This window comes from Bombus pyrosoma, linkage group LG7 (genome assembly GCF_014825855.1).
Source record: "Bombus pyrosoma isolate SC7728 linkage group LG7, ASM1482585v1, whole genome shotgun sequence".
In the NCBI taxonomy this organism is placed as follows: Eukaryota; Metazoa; Arthropoda; class Insecta; order Hymenoptera; family Apidae; genus Bombus; species Bombus pyrosoma.
The window spans coordinates 3927109-3942234 of record NC_057776.1 but is presented as its reverse complement, the minus strand read 5'-3'; the positions used below and the strand labels follow the sequence as shown (position 1 = coordinate 3942234).

The following is a 15126-nucleotide window of genomic DNA, read 5'->3' as shown; positions in this document are numbered from 1 at the left end:
TTTCAAAACTATAGCAAATTGGGGCAATGTTTCAGTTTTCAAAGATTTGACACAATTATGAGATTTTTTGAAGTGCCTGCGCTAATATTATAATACAGTTTGCATAAAGTTTGGTAACTTTATTAGTGAGATTAGTTGGAAATTTTATTACTGAGAAATGCAAGAAAGTTGAAAATAAAACAATCTTGTCTTTCTGTTTGAATCAAAATTACTCAGGGATATCTGGGTTATAAATGACCACAATAATGTACATTAAAATATCTAATATTAAAATGTGCATATATTTTATTTTTATTCAATATTGTATACTTTATCATTAATCATTTTCACTGTACTAAATAGAACGTGCTAAACAAGATAAAATACCTAAAAAGTAAGTTTCTACTTTACTGCAACAATACCAGTTGAGGATTAAAATTAAAGATCCAATATCGAGTCCAATTCGAGGATCGTAAAGGGTCTAAAGTATCCACATTACCATTATTCCCCTGACCAACGTCTATTGGAAACAGACGTTAGATGTACTCGCGGTTGCACGAGCGCGATTCCTGGGGCAGAGAAACGGCACGTAGAGAAACGTGCACGCATATGGGTTATGTATGGATCTCGGTGTGTTCTGTGTTTGAAGGGTTGCAGATAATATATAGCCCGTTTCGGCGGAGAGAGCTTTTTAGCTTTGACCGTTTCATCCGGCGTGTGCTATTGCACCCCGTAATATCGACGATGCCTATATCCACGGTCCGTCACGTTTATTTTTTTTTCCTCTCTTTCCCTTTCACCATCCTCTTCCTTCCTTTGGGACGGGCGACAGACCTCGGATTCGTTTGCAGTCCTGTGGCCCCACGTTTCTCGCTCTCTCTGCGGTCGGGGTTTTAAAAAATGAGCCAGGACATTATTTTTACGCGACCCTCCGCCTCCGCCTCCTCCTCCTCCCTTCCGGTTCAGCCGTGATTCGAGTGACCGGGGTCCAGTCCTTGTCGTCGTCGTTTCCGCCGGCGCAGCTTGCAATGTGCCGCATCAGCGAATGTGCAAAAATTCAAGGGAGAGAAATAGAGGTGGCGTTAGGGGAGGATTCGAGGCTGGTGAAGGGTGGGGAAACGAGGAAAGCCGTTTCCGCGAAAGATGAAAATGGGAGAAAGTGAGAGAGAGAGAAGAGGGGGAGGAGAAAAAGTTGCGGCGAGGTGTGAAAGTGAGAGAAAAAGGGGAAGAGTGGTGGAGGAAGCGAGAGAGAGGGAAGGAAAAAGATTATATATCTCTCGTCTCTCACGTCCGTCCGTTCGTACAGTCGTTTTCAGGGTATGGATGTGGCCTCGCGGATATATCGGCGCCGTGGAAGCCATTTTCAATTCAATCTGTTAAAAGCACGTCAAAAAGTCATACGGTATTTCACCGGCGCGGTAGATCGCGGCGAGACCGCAGGCTTCATCCGGCGACGGTGCCGCGGTGAATGCCACCCGTGCCCTATGGATCTGTCGAAATATATGCCTCTGCATACGCCGCTCTCCATCTGACACCGTTCTCTCTATATGTATATACTATTTTCCTATCTTTAATACAAACATCAACCATGGTTCTATGAATGCTGAGGGTATATGTTCTTATTGATTCTTGGTCTCTCTAGATATTCTCTTGTCTTTGTTTTTAATGTCTTAATGTTAAGCTACATTTTATTGTATCGGTCATTAATGTATTTCTTGTGTCACAAGGGCTACTTTTTTTTTTTAGTAGGAATTAAGAATTTTATATTCTTTCGTTATTACAATTTAAGACTTTCTGGTATAAGGTTTAAATAGAAATTGTGTCGTGACATTTCACCAGTAAAATGATGCAGGTCTAATATCTACTAACGCGTGTTTGTTAACTGTTCAGTAGGTAGGATTTCATTTAGATTATGCCCAAACCTTGTCTTTCTCATATTTTTTAAATCCTCCTATGTGTGTTCATCTTATATGTAAAAAGTTATATCAGAGGTATTGTAAGGTAGATCGTGACTCTAAAAACCATGTATCGGTAATTATTTGAGCGATTTAAATTGCTTGAAATTTTTAAAAGTGAAAAAATGTTTATAAAAACATAGAATCCTTTCTTTTACCTAACACAGATATAGTGTTGCAATTGAAATAATACGATTTGTTTGTTTGTTGATGGCTTCCTCGTCGACAGATCGCAGAGAATTCACCCACGCAAGTATCGAAGATTAAGATCAACCTGGTTTTGTACCTGTTCTTCTTTACTCGTTTGACATAGCGACCTATGGTCTAATCTCTCTTATCCGATCAGAAACGATTTGATCAGCTGTTTCTTTGGTGTTGTTGATCTGTGTGATGTTGGCAAACACTGTAACTCGATACAGACGCGATTTTGATCTTAATCTCCTGTTTTCCCCAGTGTAAACAGCCGGAGGGAGCAGTGGGTAGTGTATAAAATACGTTCTTACTCGTGATACCTGCTACCACCGATAAATCAGTTACATCTGGAAACATTCTAAGATCCTAGGGTAAGAATCGTGGGAGAATCCTTAAAGGAGCTGTTATTCTTGATCTAGATGCCTGAGAGTATACTTTATGTACTGTATCTTCTGATATTTTTTTCATTCTTCGTTGCTATAATTTTAGAGATGTTTCAATCTATATTTGTTCATACGAGGAGTAGGGGGAAAACGTTAGCGATTTTAACATTAAAATATAAAGAGAATTTAAAAGTTTTTGCATACTTCATACAGAAAGTAATCTTAGATTTAAAAAATATGTATATCCGAGGTAAATAATAAATCACAATGAAATGATATAAAACACTTAGAATACTAGATTTTCCCTATTATCGAAAGATTCAAGGTATTAATAAAGTTTGTTAAAATGTTTAAATAACAAATTTCGATTGAACAGAGTTATTTAATCTCTATGCATTATTAAATATCTACATTTAAATATGGTTGAATATTGAGTACCCGAATTTAATATTCGCGAGGGAAATTAATCAATACTTAGGATGTTTTTATTAGGCTGCAATTTGTAATAATTCGGGGATGCAGAAAATCGTGTACTCGGCTTATAATTGCATGGATAGCGTAAACGGGAGTGCACGAGGAGGGGTTGGCTGATACTTTAAAAGCAGGTGTGCATTACCATAGCTATTGGTTTATTGATTTATCCATCGGCGCGTACGTACGCTTTGAGTGGCTGATATGCCAGAGTAAAAAATGGTCCGTGTTGGTGTAGATCGACGGCATCGACGAATACCGTTTCGCGTTGCAGGCTTTTAATGTTGCTCAAACCATCATTGCGTTCTCACTAATGATGCACGAGCATGGATTAATCGGTTCGTAACCGCGCTGAAACGTGCCATTCACTGGAGAGCGCACGGTCAAACGCATTACTTTCGTTTTACCAATTTTCTATTCTGCCAACAATCCAACGATGACGTATACTTGAAAATAAACGTATGTTTATGTCTTTACGCTATTTATCATTATGTCATTGCTTTACATGCAACATGTTGTACTACGCGTTGATATATTTATTGAAAAAAGAAAAAAATATATCACATAGACCTTAAATATAGATATTAAATATTAATTTATAAAATAACTAAATATGTATATCTATTGCGCTTACTAGTTTATAGGTACGTATTGTAGACTACTTCTTCTAAATAATTTATAATTATCGTAACACAATATCTTTGTAACGAGCTGCTACATAAGTAAAGTTTTCGGTTGCATTGCATCTCTTTTTCTTGCTATGTATTTCTTGCTATGTATTTCTGAACCGTATGCATATAAAGGCGCTACGATGAAAGTTACATTGTTTACTTTTAGGTTAGAATCACTTGTATACATTATAAAAACTTACCTTATGAGAACAGTATACTTACTTACAATTAGTATAGTTAGAATATAAAGAATGTGTTTATGGTATTTATCTATGTTTCGTGGTTTTCGTGTAACACGTAGTGCTATTTGCATACTTTTAAAAGAACTAGAAAAAAATGATACGAAAAAGAAAATATCAGAAGAATTCTAAATAGCTTCTAATGATATGTAATGTGAATTTGAATATTGTATGTACTTATTACGTGTAATGTGACACGAGCAGCCATAAGTACGAATAACCATTATTGAAATGCAAATACCGGTTTCTTCGAAACTACACCGATATAGTTACTTTCGTTCGCATGACTAAGTCAAAAGAGTAATAGTGCCATTGTGCGCGTTACGCGAGCCGAACGTTCATTGTTGTACGCAACGCCTGTAGACAGGCAGGAGTAGAGGTTAGGTAGGCAGAGAGATATACAGGATCTAAATCGCAGAATGCTTAATACATAGAATGCTTTTATTCGGTTCTCATTGCGAGGTAAATAACATCTGTACATTAGATCACTATAAAATCGGTCGCCATTCGTGAACGACAATAGGGCTTCCCCCCATTGAAACCTCATTGTAGAATATGATTCAAGAAAGGCTCGTCGCTATGACGTTGTGTGCCCGTGTGGTTTACAGAGAGTGGAACTCGATGGATCTGAAAAAGAAAGAAACGGAGAAGAACAGCAAAAAAGGAAAGAGAAACAAGCGAAAAGAGACGGACTAACCGCGAGCAATCGTGACCGAGCGAATCGAGGTAAAAAAGGAAAAAGAGAAAGATAAAGATTTAAAAAAAGAAAGAAGTGGAGGAATAAGGAAAAAAAAGGAGAAAAATAAAAAAAAGAAAGAGAAAGGATATATTCCTTCTACGAAAGGGACGAAGAAGGCGCGTACGGTTAAAAACAGTCCCGACGAAACAAAAGGCGGAGCATAGAGAGAAACGTCTGAGCATCGCTCGCATTGTATTTTACGTTGGAACGGGTTTTAAATAAAAGAGTAATGTGTTTGTCCGTTTTGCCTCCACCAGCACGATAGAAAATACACACGTCTGATACGCGCTTCTGTACGCATAGTTTATCGAGGGTGAGTAGGTAGGTGGGTACGTGGTTAGGTATGTCCCCCTTTCACCCCGAGCCAGATATAAACTCTTAACATCTTGGTGGAACAGCATGTTCGGCCAATCGGGTAGATGCGCGGGCGTGGCCGTGCCTAAGCGCGGCTTTGCGTTTGGCCGAAGCCCCGGGGTGGAACACTGTGGCACAGTGTTTTATTTCGCGCAACTGTGGAGGGGCTGTTAGTTTCTGCCCTATCCCTCCCTGGTAAATTCCTTCTCTCTTTCCCCTCTCACTCTTTCTTTCTTCTTTTGCCTATTCATCTCTCTCCTAAACGTTCCACTTCGCTTTAACGTCGGTCTCTTTCGTGCTCATTCGTTTCTTTTCGTATTACTGTATTCCCACCCGGACGGTACCCCTCTCCTCTTCACTTTTCCACCTTCTTCCACGTTTTTCCTCTACACTTTCCGTTTCTATCTCTATCCATCTCCTCTCTCTTTCCCTCGTCTCGTTCTTCTCTGCCCTCTTGACTGCTTCCTGGTCCCCTCGCGACATTCTAAAAGTCCCCTCCCGCCCCTCGATATTCCCTACTCCCCTCCTCCGCGTGAGCGCGCCCCCCACCTCCTTATTCGTCCGCCTTCAGCTCCCTCTTTGCTGCTGACACCATCACCGCCACCGCTTCTCTGTCTCTCCACGCTACCTGAATCGACTCTCCCGGGATGCTGCAATTGTTGACAATGCCCAGAGAGTGAGAGAGAGTGCTGCGAGAGGAGTCGGGGCGATTCCGCATTTCGTACCCCGACACCCGTACGAGCGGTGCCGCCGCTCTTCTCTGCCGGCGAACTTTCGGAAGTGTAGGCGCGTGCGCGTGCTATTAGAGCTATCTCTCTTCGCCCAACTGGTATACCATTTCCTCCGTCTTTCTTCTTTCTTTCACTCTATTATATCCGTCTCTCTCTTTCTCGTCCTCTCGTTCCTCGTTTCGCTGTACGGTGCCGGTTCGAGAGTTTCTACCGAACAGCGTTAAATGTGATTTCTTCGGTTGAAGTAAGAAGAGCCCGTGTACCGCTTAACGCTGTGGGCCTCCTTTATCGACCAATGATTCAGTGTGGCCACTGACGCGGCCAAATATACGAAGTATACATATACAGTGTGCATATCCTGGAAACGATAAAATATATGTACTGATAGAAATATCGGTTACGTGAGTTAATAAATCGGTTATGAGAAATACTCGGTAGTGAACGATTTTACGCGACGGGTGTTAGAATGGGAGCGACGCGTGTCAGTGCGAACTGGGCTTTATGCTCGGCCCAAAACGATTGTCCTCGGTGATCGAGCCTATTCTGTTGTGAGTTTAATGACGATGTCTACTGATCCGTGATCCTTGTTGATTTTATCGCTCTTTCGTACAGTGGTCATTCACTGGTTTTGTTTTTTTTTGTTTTTTACGTTTCTCATTGATCACGTTGATTCGATTGTTGTTCATTATATATTGAAACAATGTCGTTACCGCGGGGTGTCGGTCTTGGTGTCGACGTTGGTCAATTGATGCAACATCAGCAACAGCAGCAACAACATCACGTGCTACCAGCCGCGTTCTTCCTTCGTGCCAGTGCCGAGAGATACCAAAGGACACCAAAGTGTGCGAGATGCCGTAATCACGGCGTTGTTTCCGCGTTGAAGGGTCACAAACGGTACTGTCGTTGGCGGGACTGCGTGTGTGCTAAATGTACACTGATCGCTGAGAGACAACGGGTTATGGCTGCCCAGGTAAACTGTTGTTATAAAATCTTTGTCAAACAAGACGAATTATTGTTCGATTTCGATAAAATCTGTGAGAATAATAGTTTGTTTGGATAACATAATGATTTGTAAGAATTGTTCAAATAGTGATGTATTAAGTTTGATAAATGAGAAGAGTTCGTATAGTGATACATATCTAGAAGCTCTAAAGAACGTGAGGTTAAATAAAACGTCGTGACACGGTTATCCTTGATTGTCAAGAAGTATTAATTTTCTTTAAAAAGATATCCTTTACTAATAAACAGAATAAATAAACGCAATTGTATATATTTTTCAATGGTTTGTCGTTAAATGGTCAAATATCTATTTCGAACATCACTGTTCTTTAGACAGATATTACATCATATAATTACTTTATTTAGAATTTTACAATATAATCATATTTTAAATTCTATGCATTTTATGCAAGTTATACGAAATACATCATAATCATTATCTTATTAGTTGAAATTATATTTAGATGCTTTACGATCAAAATCTTTTTTTTAAAGATTAGCTATACTTGAATGCTTTAAGGACGATTGAATTTAAAAATGTTACCAGGTAACATTGGTTGTTTTGGTTTATGTACACATAACATAACATTGGTTACCAGGTTACCAGATAATATTGTCGCTAGTAAAAAATACATAGTGACAGGTTCATAGCCAGTAATGATTCGATAACGTGTTAAAATAAATAGATAAAATTGTTATTGTAATAATTAAAGAATATGTACATATATGTGTACTTAGGTTAACTAAATCTTAATTCATTAGTGGAAACCAAGAAGTAATTGCGGTAGAAGTGTTAAAAGGGCGGATTTTCATTTTACATCGTGTAATCAATCAAGGAAGTGTGAACTAATTCAACTGGGATCGGCACGAGGGTCTTTCGAAACATGTGATACTCTTCTCTTACTGTTTTACATGCTTTTGAACACGAATAGAAAATTAAACACTTGTACCATTATTGGAACTCTAGAAATAATGATACTCTTAATCCTAGTCTTTAAAGTACGAGCGTCTCATTATATTTCTTCAAAGAGTCACGAATAATGTTTTGAATACGTAGTTTGATCACTTTGATCCTCGTTGGATCGTAACATTAAACCCACTCGAGGCCCTGAATTGAGGATCCTTATACCCTCTTATACAGGTTAGGTTATTTTAATACTCATATCGCTGCCTTTGTAACTACATTAAGATAGTCAATATTGTAATAGGGAAGCTAAAAATGATACGAACATCAACTGATTTCTCTATCTTTACCATTAAACTAATATTACTAGTGCTTTATAAGAAAGAAGTTACCAGAGTTAATAAATTTTAGCGCATTAGAATAGTACAGTTTTTCAAGCAAACCTCTAAACTACGAGTTAACTGATCTACCCTCCATTAAATGTACAATTATAAATTGTACATAAACACGGTTATAATAGAAATCTTCATCCTCCGATTTATAACTTGACAAACTCGCTTTATTGTGTAGAAGGGTGCAAATAACTTTTTCCTTTATCTTTTTGATATTTGATAACCAAAACTAACTAGGATTTATAAACCAAACAATTCCATCAAAAATTCAAAAATAGCCATTTGAACCAATGAAAACTAAACTTCTCCTATTTCACCCACAACGAATCTCAGTTCTACACTCAAGAATGAGCATCAATAATTCAACTTAATTCTCAACTGATATCATTAGATCATATATGAACCACAATAGTCTACATTAATTTATTCAATTTTAAATTACTATATTCTAATTCGTATTCCTTGCTTGAGCGTTCTGACGTATGATCCAATGGTCATTACTTGAAGGTTAAAGAAAAAGAAATCAAAACGCACTTTTCCCTAGCAATTTCAATTCCTGAACTGACAAAGAAACAATTCGACAGGTCGCGTTACGGAGGCAGCAGGCGCAGGAGGAAAGCGAAGCTCGCGAGTTGGGCCTGCAATTGCAGTACAATGCGGGCAGCTGCACCACCGCACCCGTGTTGCCTGGCGCAGCGAGTGCTACCACTCCAGCTGGCAGTCCGCCCCCGCACCCGGCCCATGTAGCGAGTCCTGCCGGCCTGGCAATTCCGGCGGCTGCGGCTGCTGCGGCGGCGGCAGCCGCTGCGCATATCCAAACGCAACTCCAACACCAACAGCCCGATTGCGGTCTCCTACAGCGGAAAAGACTCCCCCAAGACGAGTATCGGCAGCCCAAGGTCGAGAAACAAGAGTCGATCGCCGGTGGAATTGGCGGTGAGTGAAATTTTAGTTTGCAATTGCAATTACCGATATTATACTCGAAATATGCAACGTTTCCTGTTATACATATACATATGTACAATATATCTTGATAGAAAATGGTGACATTAAGGAATCAATTTAGTGAGTCAGCTTGCGAGCGAGTTCAATTTTACTTGGAATTGCGGAATGTCGTGAATGGAGGATGTAAGGTTTCTCGCGATGCACAACTTAATATTGGCGATATTTAGGAATCATTTGCTAATAATATTATTAACGAGTGGAATTTTACCTCCGGATTATTGTAATTGGGAAGATATGTTAATTACGTTGAGTATGTTGAAGCTACAAACTGTGGAATTTGGCTTCGGATTTGCGGAATATTGTAATCGAAGGCTATAACATTTTTAATCACATGTAACATGGTATTTGCGATAAAGACATTGATTTCCAATAAAATTTCACATTAATGTAATTTCAGAGTAATTGCAACTGGAGAATATGTATAGTATAGTATGTATTCCACGCGTTACGTATTTTAACATTAATAATAACGATATGGAGGAATCGATCATTGATAGAATTCTATGCGATATCTATACAACATTCTGCACAGTTCTATACACAATACAAGATGTGCGTGGCATATTTGTTTGGTAATACCAGCAAATATTTGCAATATTATTAACATATAAATACTTGATACGTTTATTCGTCCTTTTATGCGCATAATACCAGCGATCATTGAGACCAAACAGGTGGGTCATCGTCGAAATTGCGCGCGCGATGAGTTGGCCAGCCTCACGTAAATCAAGAGTGGCACGCACTTTTCGTTCTGATGGGAAGGTGAAAAGCACACGCGTATGCACTCCAGGGTGAGAATGAGCCTAGCAAGGAAAGAATGAAGTCTCGAGGAAGGAGCGAAGGGTCGTGTGCGCAGAGAATTAAAAAAAGATGAGAAAAAGAGAAGGAAGGGAAAGAGAGTGGGAGAAGGAAAAGGAAGAAAAAGCCGCCACTAACGAGTATACGAGACTTTAAGCTTTGAGTGGTATAATAAGGGGCCAGGAGTTTGGCCATTATTTACTTAACATTATGGTCTCTGGCCACTTGCCCTATTTAGTCGCGTATGTTCACGCACGTTCCTAATGGGCACTCGTACGCAACTCAACCGTGCTAAGCGCATGCGCTCTATCTCTTTCTCTCTCTCTCTCTCTCTCTCTCTTTCTTCCTTTCTTCCTCTTTCTCTCGTACTCTCACGCACGTTCTACTCTTGGTCGCGTGTCATATTTTTGCTGCTCTTATCGCAGTTTGTGGAATTGTCGGAATAGCCATTGGTTACAAGAGCATAAAGAGTAAGTGACGTTGGTTGTCTGAGTCTCCTGTTTTTGTAATCTAGGGTTTAGGAAATTTGAGAATCTCGCCTTTTGAACTTTTACAGCTGGTAAGAGCAATGGGATTAGTAGGAAACTTTGGGCAATGGTATTATCAGTAGGAATATACATCTTTTCTGATATTTTTATAGTAAATATAGAATATAGTAAAAACCTAATACACTAGAACTAGTGGAATAGATTGTAGATCTCTGAATATTTCTCTATATTCTATTCATTTTTCTATAATTGAATTTCCAATAAAATCCACGAACATCCATAATCTGTTAACAACAAATATGTACAATACAGAAAATAATATAGCTGCTTTCTAGAATTTTTTGCGATAGACAAGAAATCACTTTTTAATACTTTTCACAATCGTTTTTCCTGTCTCCTTCGACTTTCGTGAGGATCTTAAAATCATGGAGATGGAAACTTCGATTTCGCTGGGTTTCAATTACACCTACGCCTCCGTCCTTAGACTTGGTCGACACACAGCAGGTCTCTCATCCCTCTGTGAAAGGTGGAGAAGGGTCGCACGAGTAATACACACAGGATATCTCCTCCTGGTTCGATCTTCGAAACAGAGTGCTTACAGTAGTGTGTACAGACGAGGCGCGTCTTCAGTCGAGAAGTTTAGCCGTAATTGAATTTCTCGGGCCAGTGCCTACCACCGCGGGGGATTCTCGACTGGTTTGTTGGTTGGTTCGATGATCTCCTGTATTCTTGCTAGGTCGAAGATCCTGAGGTTGCCAAGAGAGGGTTCATGCACTCTCGCTCTTTTCCTAGTCGCTTTTCGAGAGCGCCTTCCACGATGATACCGTCTTGTACATCTTTTAGACGAGATTCTGACCCTGAGTTTTGAATTTGAATTGTCGAAATTGGTTTTTAAAGCTCGTGAACTTTTTGGGTTTTGATTGATATCAAATCATATACAAATCATAAACATATAGATAAACGTTCAATTTTTCTTACTTTTCTCCTAAAATATTTTACACGCTACATTCTTGTACCGGGATATAAACCTCTGATTGACTATAATTTGACTTTGAGACTAAATATACTAACTATAAATTAATGTATATTTATAATAATTTATAATAACAATTAAATTAATCGTATTAAGACTGTCGATGTTATATGCATGTATGAGAAATTAAAATATACGAAATGCACATGCAAAAGTATGTAAAATATTAAAAATATTGCATTCGTTATATGTGACATTACACTTAGTTCAAAAAAAGAAAAAAAAACAGCAGTGTAATAATCATATTCTGCGAGACCAGTAAGTGAATGAGCAGTAACATAAATTTGAATACATTATTTTTTGCAAGAGATACGAAAATATTGAAATAATTCCATCAATATACTATTATACCGGCCGTAAGTATTACACAGGATGTTCTCCTTGCTCTTATCGAAAAGCTTTAACGAATTTTACATTATTTAGTCTTTCCCATTATAGGATACCTATAATATAGATAAATTCAGAAATTTACAATAAAGTAACTAAGAGCTAAAAGCAATTGAAAAATATTTACTCCGCACTACTCAGAAAGTATCCAATTATATTCATAGCCGGCAGTGTGCGTTTCTCCAATGATATTATCAAATTTGTTTTGCATATTCATAATTCGACTTACATATTCGTATGTAAGTACTATATGTATATCGTTAAAACGGGACAATATACTTACACGGAGAGACGATTACTCGTAACAGGAGGATGCGACGTAGATTTGGTCTTTCCAGGGAGGACTTCTCGAATATTAGGTAGGATGCGCTTTGTACCGGGTCGTACACACGCGAAATGGAAGAACGTTCCTTTTGTGTGTACGCGCGCGGTACACCCTTTATCTCCCGAAGGATCACTTGGTCTCTCCTTCGTCTAACCCCGGGGACCATTATCCAGCCAGTTTCTCACAGTAGAAGCTTCTTCGAGTGTCCAAGAAACTTTGTGAAAGACCAGTTCGCTTCCGTTCTTCCTCTTTCGTGGCTGCGGAGGACACCAGGAAATTATTTCACTCGACCGTGCAACGTTCGCCCTCGGCACCGATCTTCTCCAACCCTCCAGTGCTTAAGCTCTGCCTCGCTTCTTCTTCCTCCGATTTCTACCCGTGCAGTACGATGATATCGCGTTCAACAGAATCTGTTTAAAGGGATCTTCTGTGGCGACGTCGAGGAAACTTTTTCCAGTTTTCCCTGTCATCGTTGGCTGGTCAAAGCGACGCGACGGCAGCATCTGTTGCCAAAGACAATGTTTGAGATTGTGATGCGCAGGGATGGTAGATTGAACGATGGCTGTGTTGCTGGTGGTTGATAACGTCAGTTGAGAAATATCTTTTATCACAGATGGGAGATAGTTATGGTTTCTCGATATTACTGTTGATTGTTGGTTGGGAAGAATCTATGGGGGGAAATGTATCTATTAGGGGAAGATCACGAACCATTCATTTTATTAATAACATGATTAATAATATTAATATTGTTGAAATAATATGAATACGAAATTGTACAAGTCACAAATTCTACAAATTACCATCTTTAGCGATTACCATTGATAGGATTAGATAGCAGGAACTGTCTAATACGATGAATAATTTTGTTGCAAGACAAAGTTGAAGTATATTAATCGCAAATTAATAAATTACAAATCCTACTTAACGTTTTGTTTGATGACTTGGCTGCATCATTTCCGCCTACAATAACCTCTATGCAGTCCGTTATTTCTAACAACACGAGGTCTCTTAGGGTCATAGTATACCACAAGTCTCAGGTATTTGCAATTTGTACGGAGCCCTAGCAACGAGTTTGTCCACTCGTAGAAAGAATGGCGAACGTGGCACGAATAATTACGAAGGCTTATCGACGATAGAACGAAGGAGATGAAATCCACGATGGGGGCCGGCTACTTACGTTCCGGCGACGTGCCTGGTAACATTGTTTGCAAAGAGTCAGCACGGCTTCGCGGAACAGAAGAGCCCGGTCACGGACTATTCCTACCTATTTGCATAGGTGTAGCCGGTCCTACGAATGCACGTACACGTGCAACGCCGCCGTGGAAGCACGTTTCCCCGAGTGTGTTTGAACAAAACTCCTGCCAGTCGTCCCTCTTTTTATCAGACGTATACCAATGTTAGACAGTGATCCACGGATCCATGCTCTCGATCATGAACTTTCCTGGAAATCCTCGTTTCTGTACATGATTCTTCACGCTATATGACTCGTTATAACCTTTGTATGTTATGGTATATTATAGTGTAGTGGTTTATTAATCCATTAAGGATTAGGAACGGTGTTATAACGTGTGAAAAGTTGTATTAATGTAACGTTATTAAGAACACGTAAATGAAGTAGTAATTGTAGTATATATGATATAAGTTGTAGTATTTCCAAGGTACGGAAGAGAGATGTCGCAGAAGAATTATGTATATTGCCAATGAAAAGTAACGAAGAGTAAAAGTTGAGGATAATTACTTATTTTAGAATATAAATGTTATAGCCATTAACGCAACTATATGTTGAAAAATTATGACTGAAATATACACAAGAATACGAAGTAAAGATTAGGTAGATATGCAGTCTAGGTATAAGGTGGGAATTAAGCAGATATAGCGTAGTCTAAACGTCAAGTAGAAATTAGGCGGATATACAATCAGCTAGCTGCGAAATAAAGATTAAAATATTAATAGTATTCAGGTACGCTCACGCATACAGTAACTTAACAGTCTCTTTGTACATCCTATAAAAATTGTATTCTCATTCAAATGCAATGATACAAAATATCATTGTAAAGTTACTATGTCCTATGCTAATATACTGCCGGCTAAAGTATAGCATACGAAATATATATTTAATATTTGTATTTTAATATTTTATATTGTATTTTAATATTTGTGTCATATATAGATGCTTCTTACGTCGAAAGAAACGCGCATCGATAATGGGTTTGTCGGATGATCATCGTCTGTAACCCACGAATCAACGTCGGATATTCGTGTTCGAGTAGCGAACCAAACGTATCACGAACTCGTCAAATCCTTGATCTTTGCATCACAGGTTCCATTTCTCCGCGAACGATTCGTCGACCAGAGGAATATTCACTCGCCGAGAGAAAGAGGTGAGAGGGTAGTAGCAAAGAGGAAGCTAGCCATGGAAATGGAATCAAAGTGTTTTATATTCATCCTCGATGGTTTCCTCTCATTGCACCAGTCTCTGGATCGCTTTTCCAATTTAAAAATGTTATTCGGAAGTCTTCACCGACCACCATCCTCCCGCTTTTCCACTATATTTTTCTCTGTTCAACGACGAAGAAGGAAGAAAGAAAGCGGCGGTGGTTAATCAAACGTGTGCTCTATCGTCGAAAGGGCTTCTTCTTCCTTTTGTTACATCTGCACTCCCGTCGATGAACAGTTACGCGAGCCGCGCTCTTTTTAATTACGTCCAAAGGTATCGCTTATCACGATCTTTTCATCGAATAGGGTTTTCAGAGAGAAATTGAGCTGGATCTCCGACCACGTGAAATTAAGACGCTGTGGAAGATATTAGAGACTCGGAGTGCTTCGTTTTTAGTTGTAGATCGGCTGTTTTCTTTCGTTGAACTGCGTATTTAACTGTATTAATTGGGTATGCTGAATATTATAATAATGACAATTAATAATGATTATAATATAGCGAGATTTAACTTTTAGCATTGCTTCGATGTATTTTACATATTTTGTACGGAATTTTGTATGTATTTAATCCATCCGTTGCTACTGAGATACGTATTTTTCGGCTAGAGGTGCCTCACGTTGCGTTGATGGAATTATTTAAGCGAC

The 15126-nt window shown here is 39.0% G+C and overlaps 1 protein-coding gene and 1 long non-coding RNA gene across 3 annotated transcripts in view; one reads left to right on the top strand and one right to left on the bottom strand.

The window, feature by feature from the left end:
- Positions 1-3090: 3090 nt before the first annotated feature.
- LOC122569751 lies at positions 3091-4202 on the bottom strand. Its single transcript, XR_006317568.1, has 4 exons — positions 4068-4202; positions 3874-3977; positions 3615-3786; positions 3091-3426 (listed from the first exon to the last, which is right to left on the bottom strand). It is a non-coding gene; the product is annotated as an uncharacterized LOC122569751 (long non-coding RNA).
- The window catches only part of LOC122569750 (doublesex- and mab-3-related transcription factor A2), a 32388-nt gene continuing 21179 nt past the window's right edge, over positions 3918-15126 (top strand). The window contains exons 1-3 of one of the 2 annotated variants that reach the window (XM_043731289.1): positions 3918-4274; positions 4499-6684; positions 8594-8945. In XM_043731289.1, coding sequence (XP_043587224.1) covers positions 6415-6684; positions 8594-8945 — 622 coding nt within the window. In that variant the 5' untranslated portion in view covers positions 3918-4274; positions 4499-6414. Of the gene's footprint in view, positions 4275-4498; positions 6685-8593; positions 8946-15126 lie in introns of those variants that run through there. The other variant, XR_006317567.1, reaches the window with a different exon arrangement.